The sequence below is a fragment of the Pholcus phalangioides genome, unplaced genomic scaffold (assembly GCF_987345545.1).
Source record: "Pholcus phalangioides strain wild (caught in Gottingen) unplaced genomic scaffold, Ppha-v1.0 ptg000011l_1, whole genome shotgun sequence".
In the NCBI taxonomy this organism is placed as follows: Eukaryota; Metazoa; Arthropoda; class Arachnida; order Araneae; family Pholcidae; genus Pholcus; species Pholcus phalangioides.
The window spans coordinates 40,875,924-40,893,748 of NW_028301604.1; the positions used below are offsets into that span (position 1 = coordinate 40,875,924).

Genomic DNA, 17,825 nt, shown 5'->3' on the forward strand with positions numbered 1-17,825 from the left:
CAAGCGTGGAGCTGGCAGGGCTCAAGCCCGGGAACCAGTTCTGTCTTAACGCATGAGCCCGGGGGCCTCAAGAGAAGAGGGGCCTCAGAAAGTCGAGAGGTAGTTGTATTTTTCGGGGATTTTCCATGTAGGAAATCAGAAAAATATTGGCTCTCGGGGCCCATGATGCTCTTAAAACGACCCTGCCAGGAACCCAGAAGAGTTCTTAACTTTTTTTGTTTACTAGACCGTGAAGGTCTGGGACCCATACCTAATATTTAAAATCATTGTACCAAATTTCGTAGACACCAATGCACAATTTGAGGCAGTGCCGTCTTGACGCATGGGCCAACCCGGGGGCACGTCACGGAGGCCTTGAATGAAGAGCGGCGGGGGGGGGGGGAGGGGGATAAAAAATGAGATATGGTTAAGATTTGCGAGATTAAGCATGTGAATTGGTAAGTAGGCATTTGCAGTGTGGATAGAGGGCTGAGTAGAATCAATTTGCCCAGGGGGACCCATGATGCTTTTAAGACGGCCGCAACTCCAGGCCATCTCTGGGCCATTTTTCCAGGAGAGAGAATGTGTAGCCCTGACTTTCGCAAATTTTCAAAATCAATATATTCGGTAACAAAAAAACATATTTTTTACGAAAAAGTGAAAAGTGGGGGGGTGGGGGGTTAGTGACTATAACAAGAAAAGAGAGCTATAAGTCGGCTGACCATATTTCCTCGAGTGAAATACGGGACATTGCGTTTCCAAATACGGGAAAATACGGGACATCGCCAATTTTCGCCAAAAACAACGCCAAAACCAAACAAAGTTGCCAAATATTGTTGAAATTACGGAAAAATCACAATGGCGGGAAATGATGCAAATTGCAGTGAATTGCAATGTATTCCACGAAAGATAAACTTTCAAGGCAAATGTGGGAGATTAATATTCTCATATATATGACATGAATGTCGTTCTCCACTTGTTAATACAAGATATATCTTCACAACATCCAGTCTTCCGTATATCTTGTATTAACAAGTGGAGAACGACATTCATGTCATATATATAGCCCTCTGGTGGCTCGTCGTCCATGAGCTATTAGCTGATCGGTTTCACCGTCCATTGCACGGTTCCGTTCGGCATATATACGCTCTAGCGAAGGGAAATCTCTATCTCCTCTGTAGCTTAATGGTCAGAGCACTCGTCCGGCAATCGAGGGACCCGGATTCGACTCCCGCTAGAGGCAGAGATGAGTTTTTCCTTCCTTAAAAAATTAACATCTCAAATACTTAATATCTTCACAACATCCAGTCTTCCGTATATCTTGTATTCTCATATATAGTTGTAATTGTCGTAAAATACGTAATTTATGAGTTGAAAAATAATGTCAATCTTTGACTTCAATAAAGAATAAAAATCCAAGTTGGCTTCGTGTAAAATACGGGAATAACCGGGACACTTTTGCGAAAAAGTCGGGACAGCCAAAAAAACAGAAAATACCGGGACTGTCCAACACCTACTAGAGAATTTTCTACTAGAGATGTTTTCTAGTGGGTGTTGGACTGTCCCGGGAAATACGGGACGTATGGTCACATTAGCCATAAGCCACACCTTTTCAGGCTAGAATATCGTGAAACTGTAACTCACTTGTTGTTTCATAGATGGCAGCACGAGTTGAAATATTTTGGGCTACTTTTTGGCTACTTTTGAAGAGGATTTTGGCTGGGAATTTTTGAAGGACCTGGCAACTCTGTTACCAAGTGTCAGGCTCTGTATACGTATCCACAAAAGGAGGAAGATATGGCAGAAATTTCATCCAACGAAAATGTCGCCGTTAATTCCAAAAAAATATCTGTGAATAACTTTTTGTGTGGGATAGTAGAAGGTAGTATTTCTAATATATTCTCGTTATCAACGCAAACTTATATTGTGATGTCATTATATCTTGACGTAAATATTTTACGCCACTTGCTGAGAGATTATTAGTATTAGTTTTGTTTGAATCCATTCCTTTTCATTGAAAAGTATACACTGATCAGTATGACAGTTTCCTTTGTTTACTAATAAATTTGTTGGATTATCCATCTACATATCGGACCCTGGGTTTCCAACAAGGTTCTATGAGAGTTTTTCTGTGATTTCCTCATATCAAAGCTGTGAAAGTTTTCATTGCTGTTGCAACAAAATTGTTGTCCTAAAAGTGTTTCATTCTGACTTTGAAGTCTACATTTTCTTTATATTATGTGTAAAGCAAAACCCCTCTGATGGAAAACTGTGGGAATAAAAAAAAAAAAATTTCAAACTATGAAAGAAGAGTGACCTTAAAAAAAGGTTACTCTTGAAGCCTTTATCACTTATGTGGCTGAATACCAGCTTTAATGGAAATACTTTTAATATTGCTATGCTGTTTAATGTGACATGAATGCACCAGTGGGCCACTTAAGAACAATAAATTCTTTATATTTGAAACTTGATGCAATCCTTCTATAACTTTTTAACGAAACTTTTATTCATCATTAGTATTAGATCAAAATATGAACTTCAAAATTTTGTAAAACAAATTAAAATGCACACTTGGTTTATGTGTGCCAGTAGTGGACCATATAGGAATTGAATTAGAATTTTTTCTCAATCAACTGGAATTCTTGAATAAAAAATGGAATAGGAATTGAATGACAAATTTCTTTTATTCTTGTTTCCAATAACTATAAAATTTGGGAACCCTAAGTTAATCTGAAGTCGTCAATAATAGATCTTCAAAGTGTCCTTAACCTCAAAGTGATAAAATATGAAATAAAAACACAATAGAGTTTTTCTGATAGGCCTAGTAAAGCTGGGTTTTCCTAGGAGTAGAATTTCAGCGCCGGGTGCAGCGTGAAAACGCTGATTGGTTAAAAACCCAAAATTCAAGTTTTTTGACAAATCATTGTTCATGATGCACACACTGTAGAAATATGCTCCTAGGAAAACCTAGCTTAATACTTGAAAGAAAACACAAGCAGATAAAAATACTAACACTAAAATCAGTCAAAATCTAAATCTGGAAGAGCAGTTTGGTTTTATCTTAAGTGTTTTGCTAGTTTGGGGGCTTTTGTGAAGTTGGTGGTTTGAACTGATACTCTTTAAAACTCTGAATTTATACAACCTAAGCTAAGAAATTTTTAGGTGAGAATAAATTAGTGTATTGAGATAAGTTAATGCTGCAGATGCTGCGCAAAAACTTTTAATATAGAATAAAATTTTGGGTAGATCAAAAAATTTAAAATATTTAAGTATATATTTTAGTTCACAGTAATTATAATTTAAAATATAATCATAATTAAAATAAAACGTAATCTACCTGAAAGTGTTTTTTTTTAAATTTAATATATCTATTGGGTTAAAAAAAAGTATTTGACAACATTGACAATAAGTTTTTCACTGTTTCAATACCGTTTCTGAGGTCAAAAACCTAACTCTTATCCCTTATCACACATATTTTGAATAAACAGCTCTATTTGACTTAGTAAATTGAACAAAGATAATCAATAGTTTAGATAAAATAAACCATAAAATTATGTATCATCTGTACTAGAATCTTTGTATGTCGAAAAATTCAAAATTGCTTATTATAATTGGTATTTTTTTTAAATTATTGTAATAAATTAATGCTTAAAAATAAATCATTGGGATATGCAAAAAAAAAAAAAAAAATATGAAAAAAATCATGTTATATACCTACTGTGTTCAAAACACTATCCAAAAGCATTCATTTAGGTTTTTGACAGTTTAAACCTGTTTTTGACATTTGTCATGTCAAAAACCCAACCCTGCTCTTAAGGAAAGGATAATCTAGAGTGCTCACCTGGCAAGTGAGAGGACATGAGTTTGATTTCCCTCAAGGCCAGTTGAATTTTCTTACCTGGATTTATCTTCACATTAGTGAAGAGTAACATTTTTGCATAAGTCAAAGGTGCTGTTGTACTCTAATCTACCTGGGTTCCTAGACCTAGATTATTGACAAAATCTGGGTCCTTTTTGAGTGAAAGCTCCTCGGAAAAAAATTAAAGACCCCCCCCCCCCCACCCAACAATCATTTTCTGGTATCCCTTTGAATCAAATTAATAATTCATTTCTAAAAACATGTTCAATCCAATGGTTCATTGAAAAAAGGTTAATTTACCAGCTTATAACTAGGCTCTTTTACTTTCATTCAGTGGCGTAGCCAGGGAACGATTCTTCCCCCCAATCAAAATTTTGCCTACATTGGCGCTTACTCTCTTAAATGACTTTTGATCTTTAAAAAACTACAAGAAAAATTGAATTTTTCATTTTCTATCTTCATTGATTAAAATGAGAAAATAATCTCCATTTATATAGTATGCACCTCTTACAGTGTCACGGTGATTGGATTTGTACTAGTCCTTTAAGAAAAGAAGAAAAAAGAAAGTGGAGGTTTTCATTACCATTTTTGAAAATTACTCTCAAGCTGTTCACATCTGGAAGCAGGTTCAAATCAGCTTTTATCTCGCCCATGGCCCCACATCCTGGAACAGGGCCCTAGGCCAGGTTCTTTGTGTGCCCCCAGACCAGACGTTCACAGGTCCTTTTATAGTGAATTTGTAGCATGAAAAGACGAAAAATGATGAGAACCATCCCGGGTCCCAGAGCTGGTGCCCTATCAGCCCCATGTATGTGGGGGCTATGATCCCACCTTTATTAAAGGACAGAATCTTGCTCTCTTCTTGCTGTAACTCTCCTCCCCCTCTATTAGTTGTTCCCGGTAAAGCTACTAGAAATACCTTATATAGGTGCCTCAATTTTGAGGATATGGCATTCACGAAATGCCCAGTTTCTTCTGAAGGACCACCAAGAGCATTGACTAAGGTGCCTTGTGAATAAATTAGGCATGGAAACCTATTGTGAAGAGGCCACTGAACCTATGAAATAATGGCTTGGATTCAAGCTTCAAGAAGTATTGCCTTTTCTTTGGGCACCTTAGGTAGAGCTTGAGCTCCTAGAAATACCACCTTATGTATAGGACTTGGCTAGATTCAGCATGTCTAGAAATGCCACGTTATCTGCATGTGCCCTCGCAAGAGCTACTAGCTTGCATATTGCATATGGGGCAGTGTCAAAGACTAGGTAAAGGTAGAAAACTGTTCTGAGCTTTGAGCCCCAAAAAGTCCCAAGATAGAAAAGGGGTTCTGGAAGTTTTTCTTAAAGGTAGGTGAAATAAAAACCTATAATCTTGGGTCAATAGCTCTCTGAAATGCAGAAAATGAGAGACGAAATTACAGTCATCTAAAAAAAATATCTGTACAATAATATATTGTACTATACGCTGATAATGTTTAATTTTATGTTGATATGCGACTTTCTCAGAATAGTCTTTTTTTCATAGCGTAGTTTCTCTTTTGTTTGAATCACTGTTTGTCTCATCATTATGCATATACAGTAGTGTGCTGAATCTGAGAAATTGTTTCCTGGATTAAATTATGACGGGTTCTCAAACTTTTTCTATTCGAGGTGCCCCTTTCCCTTATTCAATGCTTATCTACGAGCTCCGCCGGCTTCCTGGAGCTTTTTAACAAAATATTTTGAACAACATTTAACCTGAAAAAGGTGGGAGAAGCACCAGGGGGGCCACTCCGCACATTTTGAGAACCCTTGGCCTAACATTAAAAAAAAAAAACTTCAAAGAACTGAATGAGCACGTATCAGTACACCAATGCGTTGTGATGCCCCTAAAAAAAATTTGCAGATAAGCCATGACAAACACTTTGAGAATCCGTTGAAACTTCTGAAATAAAATAACATTGAGGCCTTATATATACTCATTGCTTTTTAGAGCAGAATTCTGGGCACTATTTGTTTTTTTATTTCTCACAACACATTGGTGGTCTACGCAGATCTGAAAATTTATAAGTAACTGAAGATACGTATGTGTACTCAGGTCTGTCCAACTCAAATTTGGGTCAGTTTTCCAGACTTTTCACAAAAATATGATCTGAAAAATGGACCCTTCACAAAATCCAAATTAATGAAACCATAAATTTGGCATTTCTTTTGTTATTAATTAATTTGATTATTTCGCTCCCCACAAAATTACTTATTTTCCACAAAATGACCCTTTTCACAAAAACAGGACCCTACAAAAAATGTCTGGACAGACCCTGATACTATTTCAGGAAAAACAAAGTGCCTGCAAAATTTTGAGTCTCCTCTTAAAAGATTATCTAGTGTTTTTTAATTAGCACTTAACTGATAGCTTATGATGCTTACTAATATGGACTTTGCCTTCGTGCGGTTTGCCAACATTTACCCGAAGGCCCTCTGGTCAAACAACTTATGCGAGCAAATTTCCCACGTGTTGGATGAGAAGTGTTGTTAATTTTAAATTTTTAAATATTTTTTCCCCCTTTGCTATTTAAAATTCCATTGCTTCAGGAATATTCGTCTAAATTTTGAAGTCATTCTGACGATGGTTCTTTTTTTGAAGTGTTTTGAAATCAGAACTTTAGTTATAATCACCCCGTATATCGTAAATCATTGCTAATTAATCTGAATTATTTATGCTTCATTAAATACATTATATTCACCTGCGCTTTCTAATTAAGCATGCTGAAAGTAACTGGAGAAAAAACCTTTATATACACTGAAGAGCCAAAAAAACTGGTACACCTGCCTGATATAGTGTAGTGTCCCTTCGAGCCCGCAGAAGTGCCGCAACATGACGTGGCATGGACTCGACTAATGTCTGAAGTAGTGCTGGAGGTAATTGACACCATGAATCCTGCAGGGCTGTCCATAAATCCGTAGGAGTAAGAGGAGGTGGAGATCTCTTCTGAACAGCACGTTGCAAGGCATCCCAGATATGTTCAATAATGTTCATGTCTGGGGATTTTGGTAGCCAGCGGAAGTGTCTAAAGTCAGAAGTGTGCTCCTGGAGCCACTTTGTAACAATTCTGGACGTGTGGGGTGTCGCATTGTCCTGCTGAAATTGTCCAAGTCCGCCGGGGTGCAGGTGATCAGACAGGATGCTTACGTACCTGTCAGAGTCGTATCTAGACGTATCAGGGGTCCCATATCACGCCAACTGCACACGCCCCATACCATCACAGAGCCTCCACCAGCTTGAACAGTCCCCTGTTGACATGTAGGGTCCATGGATTGATGAGGTTGTCTCCATACCCGTACACGTCCATCAGCTCGAAGCAATTGGAACTAAGACTCGTCAGACCAGGCAACGTGTTTCCAGTCCTCAACAGTCCAATGTCGGTGTTGTCGGGCCCAGGCGAGGCGTAAAGCTTTGTGTCGTGCAGTCATCAAGGGTACACTTCGGCTCCGAAAGCCCAAATCGATGATGTATCGTTAAATGGTTCGCACGCTGTCACTTGTTGATGGCCCAGCATTGAAATCTGCAGCAATTTGCGGAAGGGTTGCACGTCTGTCACATTTAATGATTCTTGTCAGTCGTCATTGGTCCCGTTCTTGCATGATCTTTTTCCACCCGCAGCGATGTCGTAGATTAAATTTTTACCAAATTCCCGATATTCACGGTGCACTCGTGAAATCGTCGTACGTGAAAATCCAAATTTCATCGCTATCTCGGAGATGCTATGTCCCATCTCTCGTGCGCCGACTATAACACCACGTTCAAACTCACTTAAATCTCAATAACCTGCCATTGTAGCAGCAGTAACCAATCTAACAACTGTACCAGACACTTGTTGTGTTATATAGGCATTGCCGACTGCATCACCGTACTCTGATTGGTTCCATATCTCTTTATTTGCATACGCATTTGCATACTTCAGACATTAGTTGAGCCCATGCCACGTCGTGTTGCAGCACTTCTGCGGGCTCGCGGGGGCCCTACACGATATTAGGCAGGTGTACCAGTTTTTTGGCTCTTCAGTTTATATCATTTAGGCTATAAGAACATAGTGGGAGCGGCAAGCAAAGCAACGAATGAGAGAGAAGAGAAGCAAGATGAGAGAGAAGAGAAGCAAGATGAGAGAATATATAGCTGTGTGAGGTGAGCAAAGAACACAGCACACGTAGTGGGGGGGGGGCGTTTACTATAGCAGAGAATATCGAATAGAAACTTGCAATCGGCATGGTATTTTAAATTAAAAATGCCTAAAATTTTCATAATTATAAAAACCATTGCTCAGACAACAGTTTAGAAATAATAGTTTGAATATCGCTACACTAAGGAAATATTCCTCATATTTTGATCGCTTTCCTCCTTACATCTTTTCCCGCGGCAGTTGAGTGCGATCACTTCCCGAAAAATCAATATTTTCTACTAAATTTATGAGTAAAAAATAGAGAAAATTTTTTAGTTTATCAAAACCTTCTACCGTTTAAATTTGTATTATTAGGCGGCAGGGTAGAAGTGGAAACCCCCCCTCCCGTTCGAATAGCTTATTTGTATAAATATTTATTGGTTTCATTTTTTTTACATAAGAAACATAATTATTGACACAAAAATTCAGCATAAAAACATTCGGTAAGCTTCTCCACTATGGTAATATTTACGGTACACAGAAAATAAATAAAACTTGCCAATTTTTCCCCAGAAAACGTACATGATTTTCAATTCAGAATAGTCAAATGCATTTTCCCACACACGGTGAACGATAAATTAGCTTAAAACTCAAAATATAAATATTATAAACTCAAAATATAAATCATTTTCGTTTTTGTTAAGCACGTGAGCACGAAAAAAGTTCGACGGGAAATGTATGAAAATTATTCGGTACTTGCTATTTCCATTTGATCGTCCACACCATTTTGAAGTACGTCGAAAACTTAACATCAACGATTCTGGTGACATTTTTGACCTCATTACCGCTTTTTAATAGCGAAACAAGCCCTTCGAAGACCATCTTGAAGCTACACACAAGCGAGCAGAGCAGCGAAAACAAAATATCTTTAATGCGCTGCTATTATCGCTTGTCATGGATCTCTCGTGTGCCGACTATAACACCACGTTCAAACTCATTTAAATCTCGATAACCTGCCATTGTAGCAGCAGTGACCGATCTAACAACTATGCCAGACACTTGTTGTGTTATATAGCCGTTGCCGACCGCAGCGCCGTACTCTGATTGGTTCCATATCTCTTTATTTGCATATGCATGCCTGTACCAGTTTTTTTGGCTCTTCAGTTTATATTATGTGGTTAATAATAATTTTCAAACACAAAGTAATTCATTGAGTTAAGCAAAAAAATAACTAAATTGCAAAAGTGGATTTGTGTAAGAAATATTTGTAGAATAATTAATATGGGAATAGGGGGGTTAATTACATTAATAAACATTTTATTTTAATTATTAGAAGTTTGAATGTTTTTTCAGAAATTTTATTGTTTTTAATAATGCTATTTAAACCAAAAACACTAGGGTTTTTTTACCAACTCTTTATGAAATTTTCTCATGGGGGTGATACACCACACTGCAGACTATTCCATCTGCTGATTATATGCAGGAAAATATGTTTGTTTTGTTTATAATTCTTATTCAATATTCATATCAAGGAAATTACTCTCTCTCTCACTGTGTTGATTTGTGACTACGACCTTCCAGCTTTATTGACTGACCACTCCAAAGTAGGGCTGTCACAAAATATTCCCTCCAAAGTGCTACCTATCTCCCCCCCCCCACACTTACAAATTTGAAGTATTGACCCCCATTAACAAAATTAGTCTCTTGCCCGTACCTAACACTTTTTTTTGGCATTTGAACAGCGATCAATGGCATCCCCCCCCCTCTTAAAGTCATAAAAAACGGGGCAACCACTTTCTATTCCTGTCTGACTACACCAACATAGTTGTATATAACTTCCTATTATCATCATTCTTTGGTGTCCCATGTGGAAAAAGCTTACACAAATTTTGTCCATTGCTCCAACACCAATTGGTGTAACATGAGTTGTGGATCATGTAGATATGAAGAAATATTATTCTATAGAAATTTCCTAGTTTTACAACAGCGTTGGGAACGAAAGGCATAGTATCTGTTACCATTTTACCGAACCCCTGTACATGTGATATTATAGTAAACCAGGATTGGTAAAAAAAACTTTTTTTTTTAAAACCAAAAACTGTTTTTTGGTTTAAACCGTTTTTTTTTGTTTTAATAGCATTTACATTAAAAACAAAATTTCTAAAATATCATTCAAACTTCTATAATTAAAATAAAATGTTTATTAATGTAATTAACACAATTCCCTTATTAATTAATCTATAAATATTTTACATTTTAATAAAAGCTAGCTTTTGCAATTTAGTTATTTTATAGCGCAACTCAAGGAAATATTTTGTTTAATTAGCAATGATTTACAATATTAAGGGTGATTATAACTAAAGTTCCGATTTCAAAATACTGCAAAATAAAAACCACTGTCAGAATGACTTGAAAATTTGCATGAATGATCCTGAGGCAATGGAATTTTATATGGCAGAAGAGGAATACTTAAAAATGTCAAATAGATGACACTGTATTCATCCAGCACATGAGAAATTTGCTTATAGAATGGATATGGTAGCCAATCAAGGCAAAATGATAATGAAATTAGCATGGCATGATTTCATACTTCATGGAAACATAAAAAAACTAAGTCATTTAAACAAACACAGTTACAACTTACACAAGAAATGTTAAATATGTTGTCCACCGTGTTCTGGTTGTGAGGTGGAAGTGTAAAAATGCTTGTTCAACTACGGATCAGAGTATGCTGTGGTAATGATGTGTGGATGTGCTTTCAATTCACAAAAGTTTGCAATCTCACCAGTGCACATAATTTGGGATATCCCCAAAGCCGAAAGTTGCAACGGTTATAGTAGCGTTCACCTATCAAGTGATCATGGTGGGCAAGTGTCATATCATCTTGTTATTGTCAAAATGGTTCCTCAGCAGCTGCTTTGCTAGTGTTGCAATGTGGATCTTGATAAAACTTGTGCTATCCACACACTGATGTTGTTGAAGTGCCGAAATGATATGGCTACACAAAATAGTATTATCCTGCTGGCCAAGTACAGCATCATCTGATTGCACATTTTGCACTTTTTTTCTTTTGCCAAAGAAATTTTCATTGCTTCACAAGTACCCGTCCAAATTTCTAAGTCATTCTGACCAGTAGTTCTTATTGTATAGTTTTGGAATCAAAACTTTAAATTATAATCACCCTGTATATAGCTGATTATTTTTCGTAAATGTGTTACTACTATACAGTAGAACCTTGATTAACTGGGCTTAACCATGGAAAGTACTGATGGAAAAAGGTTTAAGAACCCCCTGCACTAGTCTGTACCAGTCATCACTCATATTTTCATTCTTCTCTGATTTGTTATAAAACACACATGAATTTATTTCACTGGAAATAAATATACATATACTATGCACAATGACTTTTTAAGTTTTTCAACTTCGAGCAGGACTCCCCTTTAAATAGTATCTCCAAAGGAAGCCGGTAGATAATAAAACATAAAAAATATTTCAATCGATTCATACACCTGTCACTTTCACTTTGATTTGGAGGATGAGCAGTGCGGACACATACGATAATTTCTGGTGCACACTAATTTGATTGAAGCAGTGTTTCCTAAACCTTTTTGGATTCAAGCCACCCTCTGCTTGTGCGTCTGCAATCTAGTAGTATGTGATAGCCAGGATTGGTAAAAAAAAACAAACTAATTTTTTTTTTGTTTGAATCAGTTTTTTTGGTTTAAACTGGATTTTTGTTTTAAATAGTATTAACATTAAAAACAATAATAAAATTTCTGAAAAATCATTGAAACCCATATTAATTAATCAATAAATATTTCTTACATTTTAACAAAACCAACTTTTGCAATTTAATTATTTTTTGCTTAACTCAATGGATTACTTTGTGTTTGAAAATTCTTTTAATGTTAATCATTATTATTAATCATATATATATATGATATAAAGATGTTTTCTCCAGTTACTTTCAGTATGCTTAATTAGGAAGCTATTTTGCAAAAACTATAATAAAAATTAGGTGAATATAATGTATTTTATGAAGTATAAATAATGCAGATTAATTAGCAATGATTTACAATATACAGGGTGATTATAACTAAAGTTCTGATTTCAAAACACTAAAAAAAAATGATTGTCAGAATAACTTAAATTGCCAGAAATATTCCTGAAGTAATGCCTAAGTAAAGGGGGAAAACAATACTTCAAAATGTAAAATTAATGACATCATCCAACACGCGGAAAATTTGCTCGCAGAATAGGAACGATAGCCAGTCATGGCAAAATGATAACTTAATTATAACATTGCACGATTTCATAATTCATGGAAACATCACAAAAAAAAGTGAAGTAATTGAATAAATAACTCAACTTAAGAAATGTTAAATGTGTTGTCCACTGTGTTCTGGCTATAAGGTGAAAGCACAAAAATTCTTGTTCAACAACTGATCAGAGTATGCCATGGTCATGATGTAGATGCGCTTGCAATTCACCTTTATTAAACCAAGCATACCCCCACATTAATATTCCTGAGGAACTTCTAACATATAGGGGATGCGCTGGAGCTTGCAATTCACCAAAGTTCGCAATCCGACCACTGTTCATAACATTTTCAGGTACCCCCCCCCCCCACAGCCAGAAGTTGCAAGGGTTAGGTGAACTGACGGCCGGCCAGGTGTTGTGCCATCCTGTTATTTTCAAAATGGGTCTTAGCAGCTGCTTTGCTGGTATTGTAATGTGCATCTTGATAGTTGTTCTGTCCACACACTGATGCTGTGGAAGTGCCGAAATGATGTGGTTGCACAAAATAGATTATACTACTGGCCAAGTACAGTATCATCTACTTGCACATTTTGTACTTTTTACTTTTCTTTGGCGAAAGAAATTTTCATTGCTTCAGGAGTATCCATGTAAATTTTCATGTCATTCTGACCAGTACTTATTGTGTAGGCCTAGTTTTGGAATCAAAACTTTAATTATAATCACCCTTTATATAGCTGATTATTTTTCATAAATCTGTTACTACTATACAGTAGTACCTTGATTAACTGGGCTTAACCATCAAAGTATTAAAAAAAAACAGTCGTACGGGTATGGAGACAACCGCATCAATCCATGGACCCTACATGTCAACAGGGGACTGTTCAAGCCGGTGGAGGCTCTGTGATGGTATGGGGCGCGTGCAGTTGGCGTGATATGGGACCCCTGATACGTGTAGATACGACTCTGACAGGTACGTAAGCATCCTGTCTGATCACCTGCACCCCGGCGGACTTGGACAATTTCAGCAGGACAATGCGACACCCCACACGTCCAGAATTGTTACAAAGTGGCTCCAGGAACACACTTCTGACTTTAGCCTCTGAAATTACCTCCATCACTACTTGAGACATTAGTCGAGTCCATGCCACGTCGTGTTGTGGCACTTCTGCTGGCTCGAAGGGGGCCCTACACGATATTAGGCAGGTGTTTAGTTTTTTTTTGGCTCTTCGGTGTACATGGGCTGCAGTTGTCGCAAAGCTTATAACTTCTTCCCGAAGCTTGTGTTCGTTTTATAATATCATTGCTCTTTTCTACCACTTCAATACTCATATCTTCATACCCAAAGTGGAGTACTAAATTATTTTTTGATCAAGTGGTCAATATTTTTTCTAGATATTTTCTTTTTCTTGATATTCGATTTGTTAGTACATTTTTAAATATATATTTTTTCTTTGTGTTCATGCAATATAAACTACTACTATATAGTATTAAGTAATACAGTTGCCTCCATAAACCGGCCATGCACTAGTCTGGCCGGACCAGTAATGTGATATTTTCGAGCTGACTTCTGGAAGTGGAAAACCTGTTACAGCCTCTCCAGGGCCTGACTTTGATATGAGGAGCCACAGAGAAAGCAGAAATCATGGGACTCTTGCAACTTAGGTCAAAGATGTTTCATTAGTCAATGAATATATCTTTCAACTTCCGGGCCCTAAAATTATGATACCTGGGGGCAAATCCACCCACCCATGTGGAAATCGCACCTTGTTTGTATCAGCATAGAAATTTGCAGTACATTTAATTTTTTTCAGCTGCCTTCTGGTAATCCAGTGATTTCAGTACTTCATCATAACCCTAGTCTTATATGTTCCGGATTAGTGAGAGTCTAGTGTATACTTTTTGAGATCTTCGAAGAGGTTTGTCATGTTAATACTGTATACCAGGAGCAGTGATTTTGCAAAATCTATATATGTATGCATTAAAAAAACAGCTGCAGATATATCACTGATTATCGTACTCTGGCAGAAAACATTGCCATCGGGTATCTGAAAATGGTAGTTAAAATAACACCAGGAACTGGTTGCTCCAGGACCGGACAAATTTCCAAAAATTTACATGCTTGAATCAATATTTTATGTACTAGCACTGGATACATATGTAGGCAGAGAAAGAGGGGCATGGAGACGACCACCCCTTCCCTGTTCAGTGAAAAAAATTGCATTATTGACATAAGTGGCAGGGTGCAGGTAGACCCGCTCCCGTTCTCTATACACGCTACTTCAGTGATTCCCACGCCGCCCCCCCTCCCGTTCGAGAAGTCTGCATTCAAATACAGTCGGGTATTTAAAATTTTTACATGCCCCAAGATTGTCACACAATAGATTCTTTCAGCCCTGGTTTCCTTCCCAAACAGTAGCATAAGTAGCATATGTTCCGGATTAGTGAGAGTCTAGTGTATACTTTTTGAGATCTTCGAAGAGGTTTGTCATGTTAATACTGTATACCAGGAGCAGTGATTTTGCAAAATCTATATATGTATGCATTAAAAAAACAGCTGCAGATATATCACTGATTATCGTACTCTGGCAGAAAACATTGCCATCGGGTATCTGAAAATGGTAGTTAAAATAACACCAGGAACTGGTTGCTCCAGGACCGGACACCTAGCATAGTAGCATAAAGTTACCTAAAGTTCATAAAAATGACCAGAAAAGAAGCAATTGATTTCATAATACTGCAAGAGCTGTGCACCAAGAACAAACAACTGCATGGTCTTCCTCCATACTGGAATAGATGGTCATCCACCAACAATAAGGCTGCAATAATATGTACAAATTCCAACATTCATCCATCCACAATATCCCCAAAGCAGAATGTGCCGAAATGGGCGACGTACGTCGCAGAACAATCTGGAAGAATTTTAAGAATAGTGTAGAAAAACGCTATTATGTATATGCGAATTTTTACCGCAGAACATTTTCAGTCAGCTGAGGGCTTGTTGCAGAACATCGTAAAACATTCTGCTTTTGGGCACAGTATCCAATACAACTTCCACCACAGCTATTAGAGTATGTCTGAATAACAGTGGCCTCATTATCATCTCGGCATACTCTTCCCCGTACATAAACTTATCTTCTACAATTGGTGAAATTGAAAGAACAATAAAGAGCAACAAACAAATACCTATATTGATTAGATCGGATCTGAATGATCATCACTCGTTATGGGGCTACAGAGATGAAGATTCCAGAGGAAGAACAATTTTGCAATTTCTACAAAAGAATCATCTCGTACTACTCAATCAAGATCTACAAACTCCAACATATGTGCACTGAAAGTCTAAAGGATGGCCTGATCTTTCCTTCTGCAATTCTCCAACGTTTTCGGCTTCTCCCTCGTGGAAAATAGGTGAGAAGGACACCTTGGGCCAACACAAGTATATTCGAATCAGCATTTCTGAGAGCATTAGCCTAGTGTTTCATCTTATCCCTGATATCACGTAACAGAGAGAAATTTAAGGTTGCTTTGCAAAGAGCTGCAAGAACCTCTTAAACAATTTATTAAATGAGCTGAAACATCAAGATACGTATGATAATCAAGGATCACTAACCTTAGTAGAGAAAGTCTTAGATCTTTTAACAACTGCATGCAGTAATACTTTGAAAAGTTCCCAAAACGATTTCAAAATTATCATGGTGGAATGAACATTTGACTAAAGAAAAGCGCAAACTTCATGCAATGAAAAGAAAAGTAAATTATGTAAAAGATAATGACAGACCAAGATATATACTAGAATTTAACAAGCATGCTATTTTCGAGAAACTAATTAGAGGTATTAAGAAAAGAACAATGGTATGAATATTGCAGCCGAATGAAAGAACCTTACGGAAATTGCTTTAAAACAACAAAGAGCAACAAATATTTCCCACTGCAGCTCCTTCATTTGCAAGATAACCAAAAAATAGATATTGTGCAAGCAGCTGAACGTCAATTAAATCTTATTTATCCAGATCCCAATCCATAACACCGATCTCCAATCCCCTGACATTCCACTGCAAACAAGAGATAGGACTATCACACACGTGGAGATAACAAGAATCATTAACAAGTTAAACAATAGAAAAGCACCAGATATGGATGGAATTTGTAACAGAACCATCAAAAAACTCCATTTTAGGTTCCCTTCTCTATTCTATATCTTGTTCAATAAATGCCTGGACATTGGAACCTTTCCGGGACATTTCAAAAATGGCATGCTATTATTCCTGAAACAAGGGAGGAAGCCTGAAGACCTTGACTCTTACAGACCCATAACATTAATATTGAATGTTGGGAAAATATTTGAACGCATACTCATGAATAGAATGGATTATTTCTTAAACAGAATTGGTTCTATCCGCTATAGTTTGGATTTAGAAAGGGAAAATAAATAGACAAAGCAATAGAAAACATGATGCAAGAATTGAAACGACAAAAAGAAAAGAGTAATTTTTTTTCTGTTGTAATCCTCTATATCAAGTCAGCATTCAATAATCTTCGTCATGAGCACATATATAATAGGCTATTGTCAATTTCAACAATACCTGATAATTTACACTCATGTCCATAAATTAAGGATAATTCAGAATCACACGGAAATCGAAATCTAAAGTAAAAATTTCACCTGTAGAATTATCACACACATCTGCAAGAATGATATGCAAATTTCAGGAAGCCACCAGATGATGCCGATAGTACGTCACAATGATGAGAGTGTAAGAGGGGGGTATATAAGGAATGGTGGCAAAGAAGTAAAATTGTTCACAAGAGTTCTGTAAGGCGCTCAGTGCCATAAGCGAATAGTTATGACACAGGGGACGCATGTGGATGATTTTTTACGAGGTAGAATTATCGGCCGCCTGGAATGTGGGCGTACTCAGATGGAAGTATCCGAGGAACTTGGAATTGCCCAAAGTGTCATCTCTAGGCTTTGGCAACGATTCCAATATAACGGAAATGTCAGTAGACGTTACAGTACAGGTCGCCCCCGAGTTACAACGCCGAGTGAAGACCGGTATTTGGCAGTAACTGCCAAAAGAAACAGACGGAGCACAGCATCCGACCTGTCTCGTCAGCTACCTGCAGCCACGGGTACCCCAGTTTCAAGGCAGACCGTGTACAGACGTTTGGGAGATATTGGTCTATATGCTCGCAGGCTTGTCAGATGTGTTCCGCTCATGGCAACTCACTGTCGGCAGCGATTAGCCTGGAGTAGAGAACATGCAATGTGGACATCGTCACAGTGGGCTTGTGTGATATTTTCCGACGAGTCCAGGTTCAGCTTGCAGTCTGATTCACGTCGGACTTTCATATGGAGAATGCCAGGTACCCGTTACCACCAAGACAACAGCATTGAACGACACCGTTACGGTGGTGCAGCATTGCTCGTTTGGGGTGGAATTATACTGGGTTCCAGAACAGATCTGCATGTTCAAACCGGAACCATGAAAGCCCAAATTTATCGGGACATCATTCTGGAACAACATGTACGTTTGTTAGGGGTGATATGGGCGCAAAATTTGTGTTTATGGGTGGCAATGCCCGTCCTCACCAAGC

The 17,825-nt window shown here is 37.4% G+C and overlaps 1 protein-coding gene across 12 annotated transcripts in view; it reads left to right on the forward strand.

Annotated features, from left to right (window-relative positions):
* Positions 1 to 1,708: 1,708 nt before the first annotated feature.
* Positions 1,709 to 17,825, forward strand: part of Oga (O-GlcNAcase) — a 338,350-nt gene continuing 322,233 nt past the window's right edge. For 5 of the 12 annotated variants that reach the window (XM_089239539.1, XM_089239538.1, XM_089239540.1 and 2 more), the window contains exon 1: positions 1,709 to 1,861. In XM_089239539.1, the coding sequence (XP_089095665.1) occupies positions 1,777 to 1,861 (85 nt within the window). In that variant the 5' untranslated portion in view covers positions 1,709 to 1,776. The remainder of the gene's footprint in view (positions 1,862 to 17,825) is intronic. The other 7 variants (XM_089239542.1, XM_089239543.1, XM_089239547.1 and 4 more) reach the window with 5 other exon arrangements.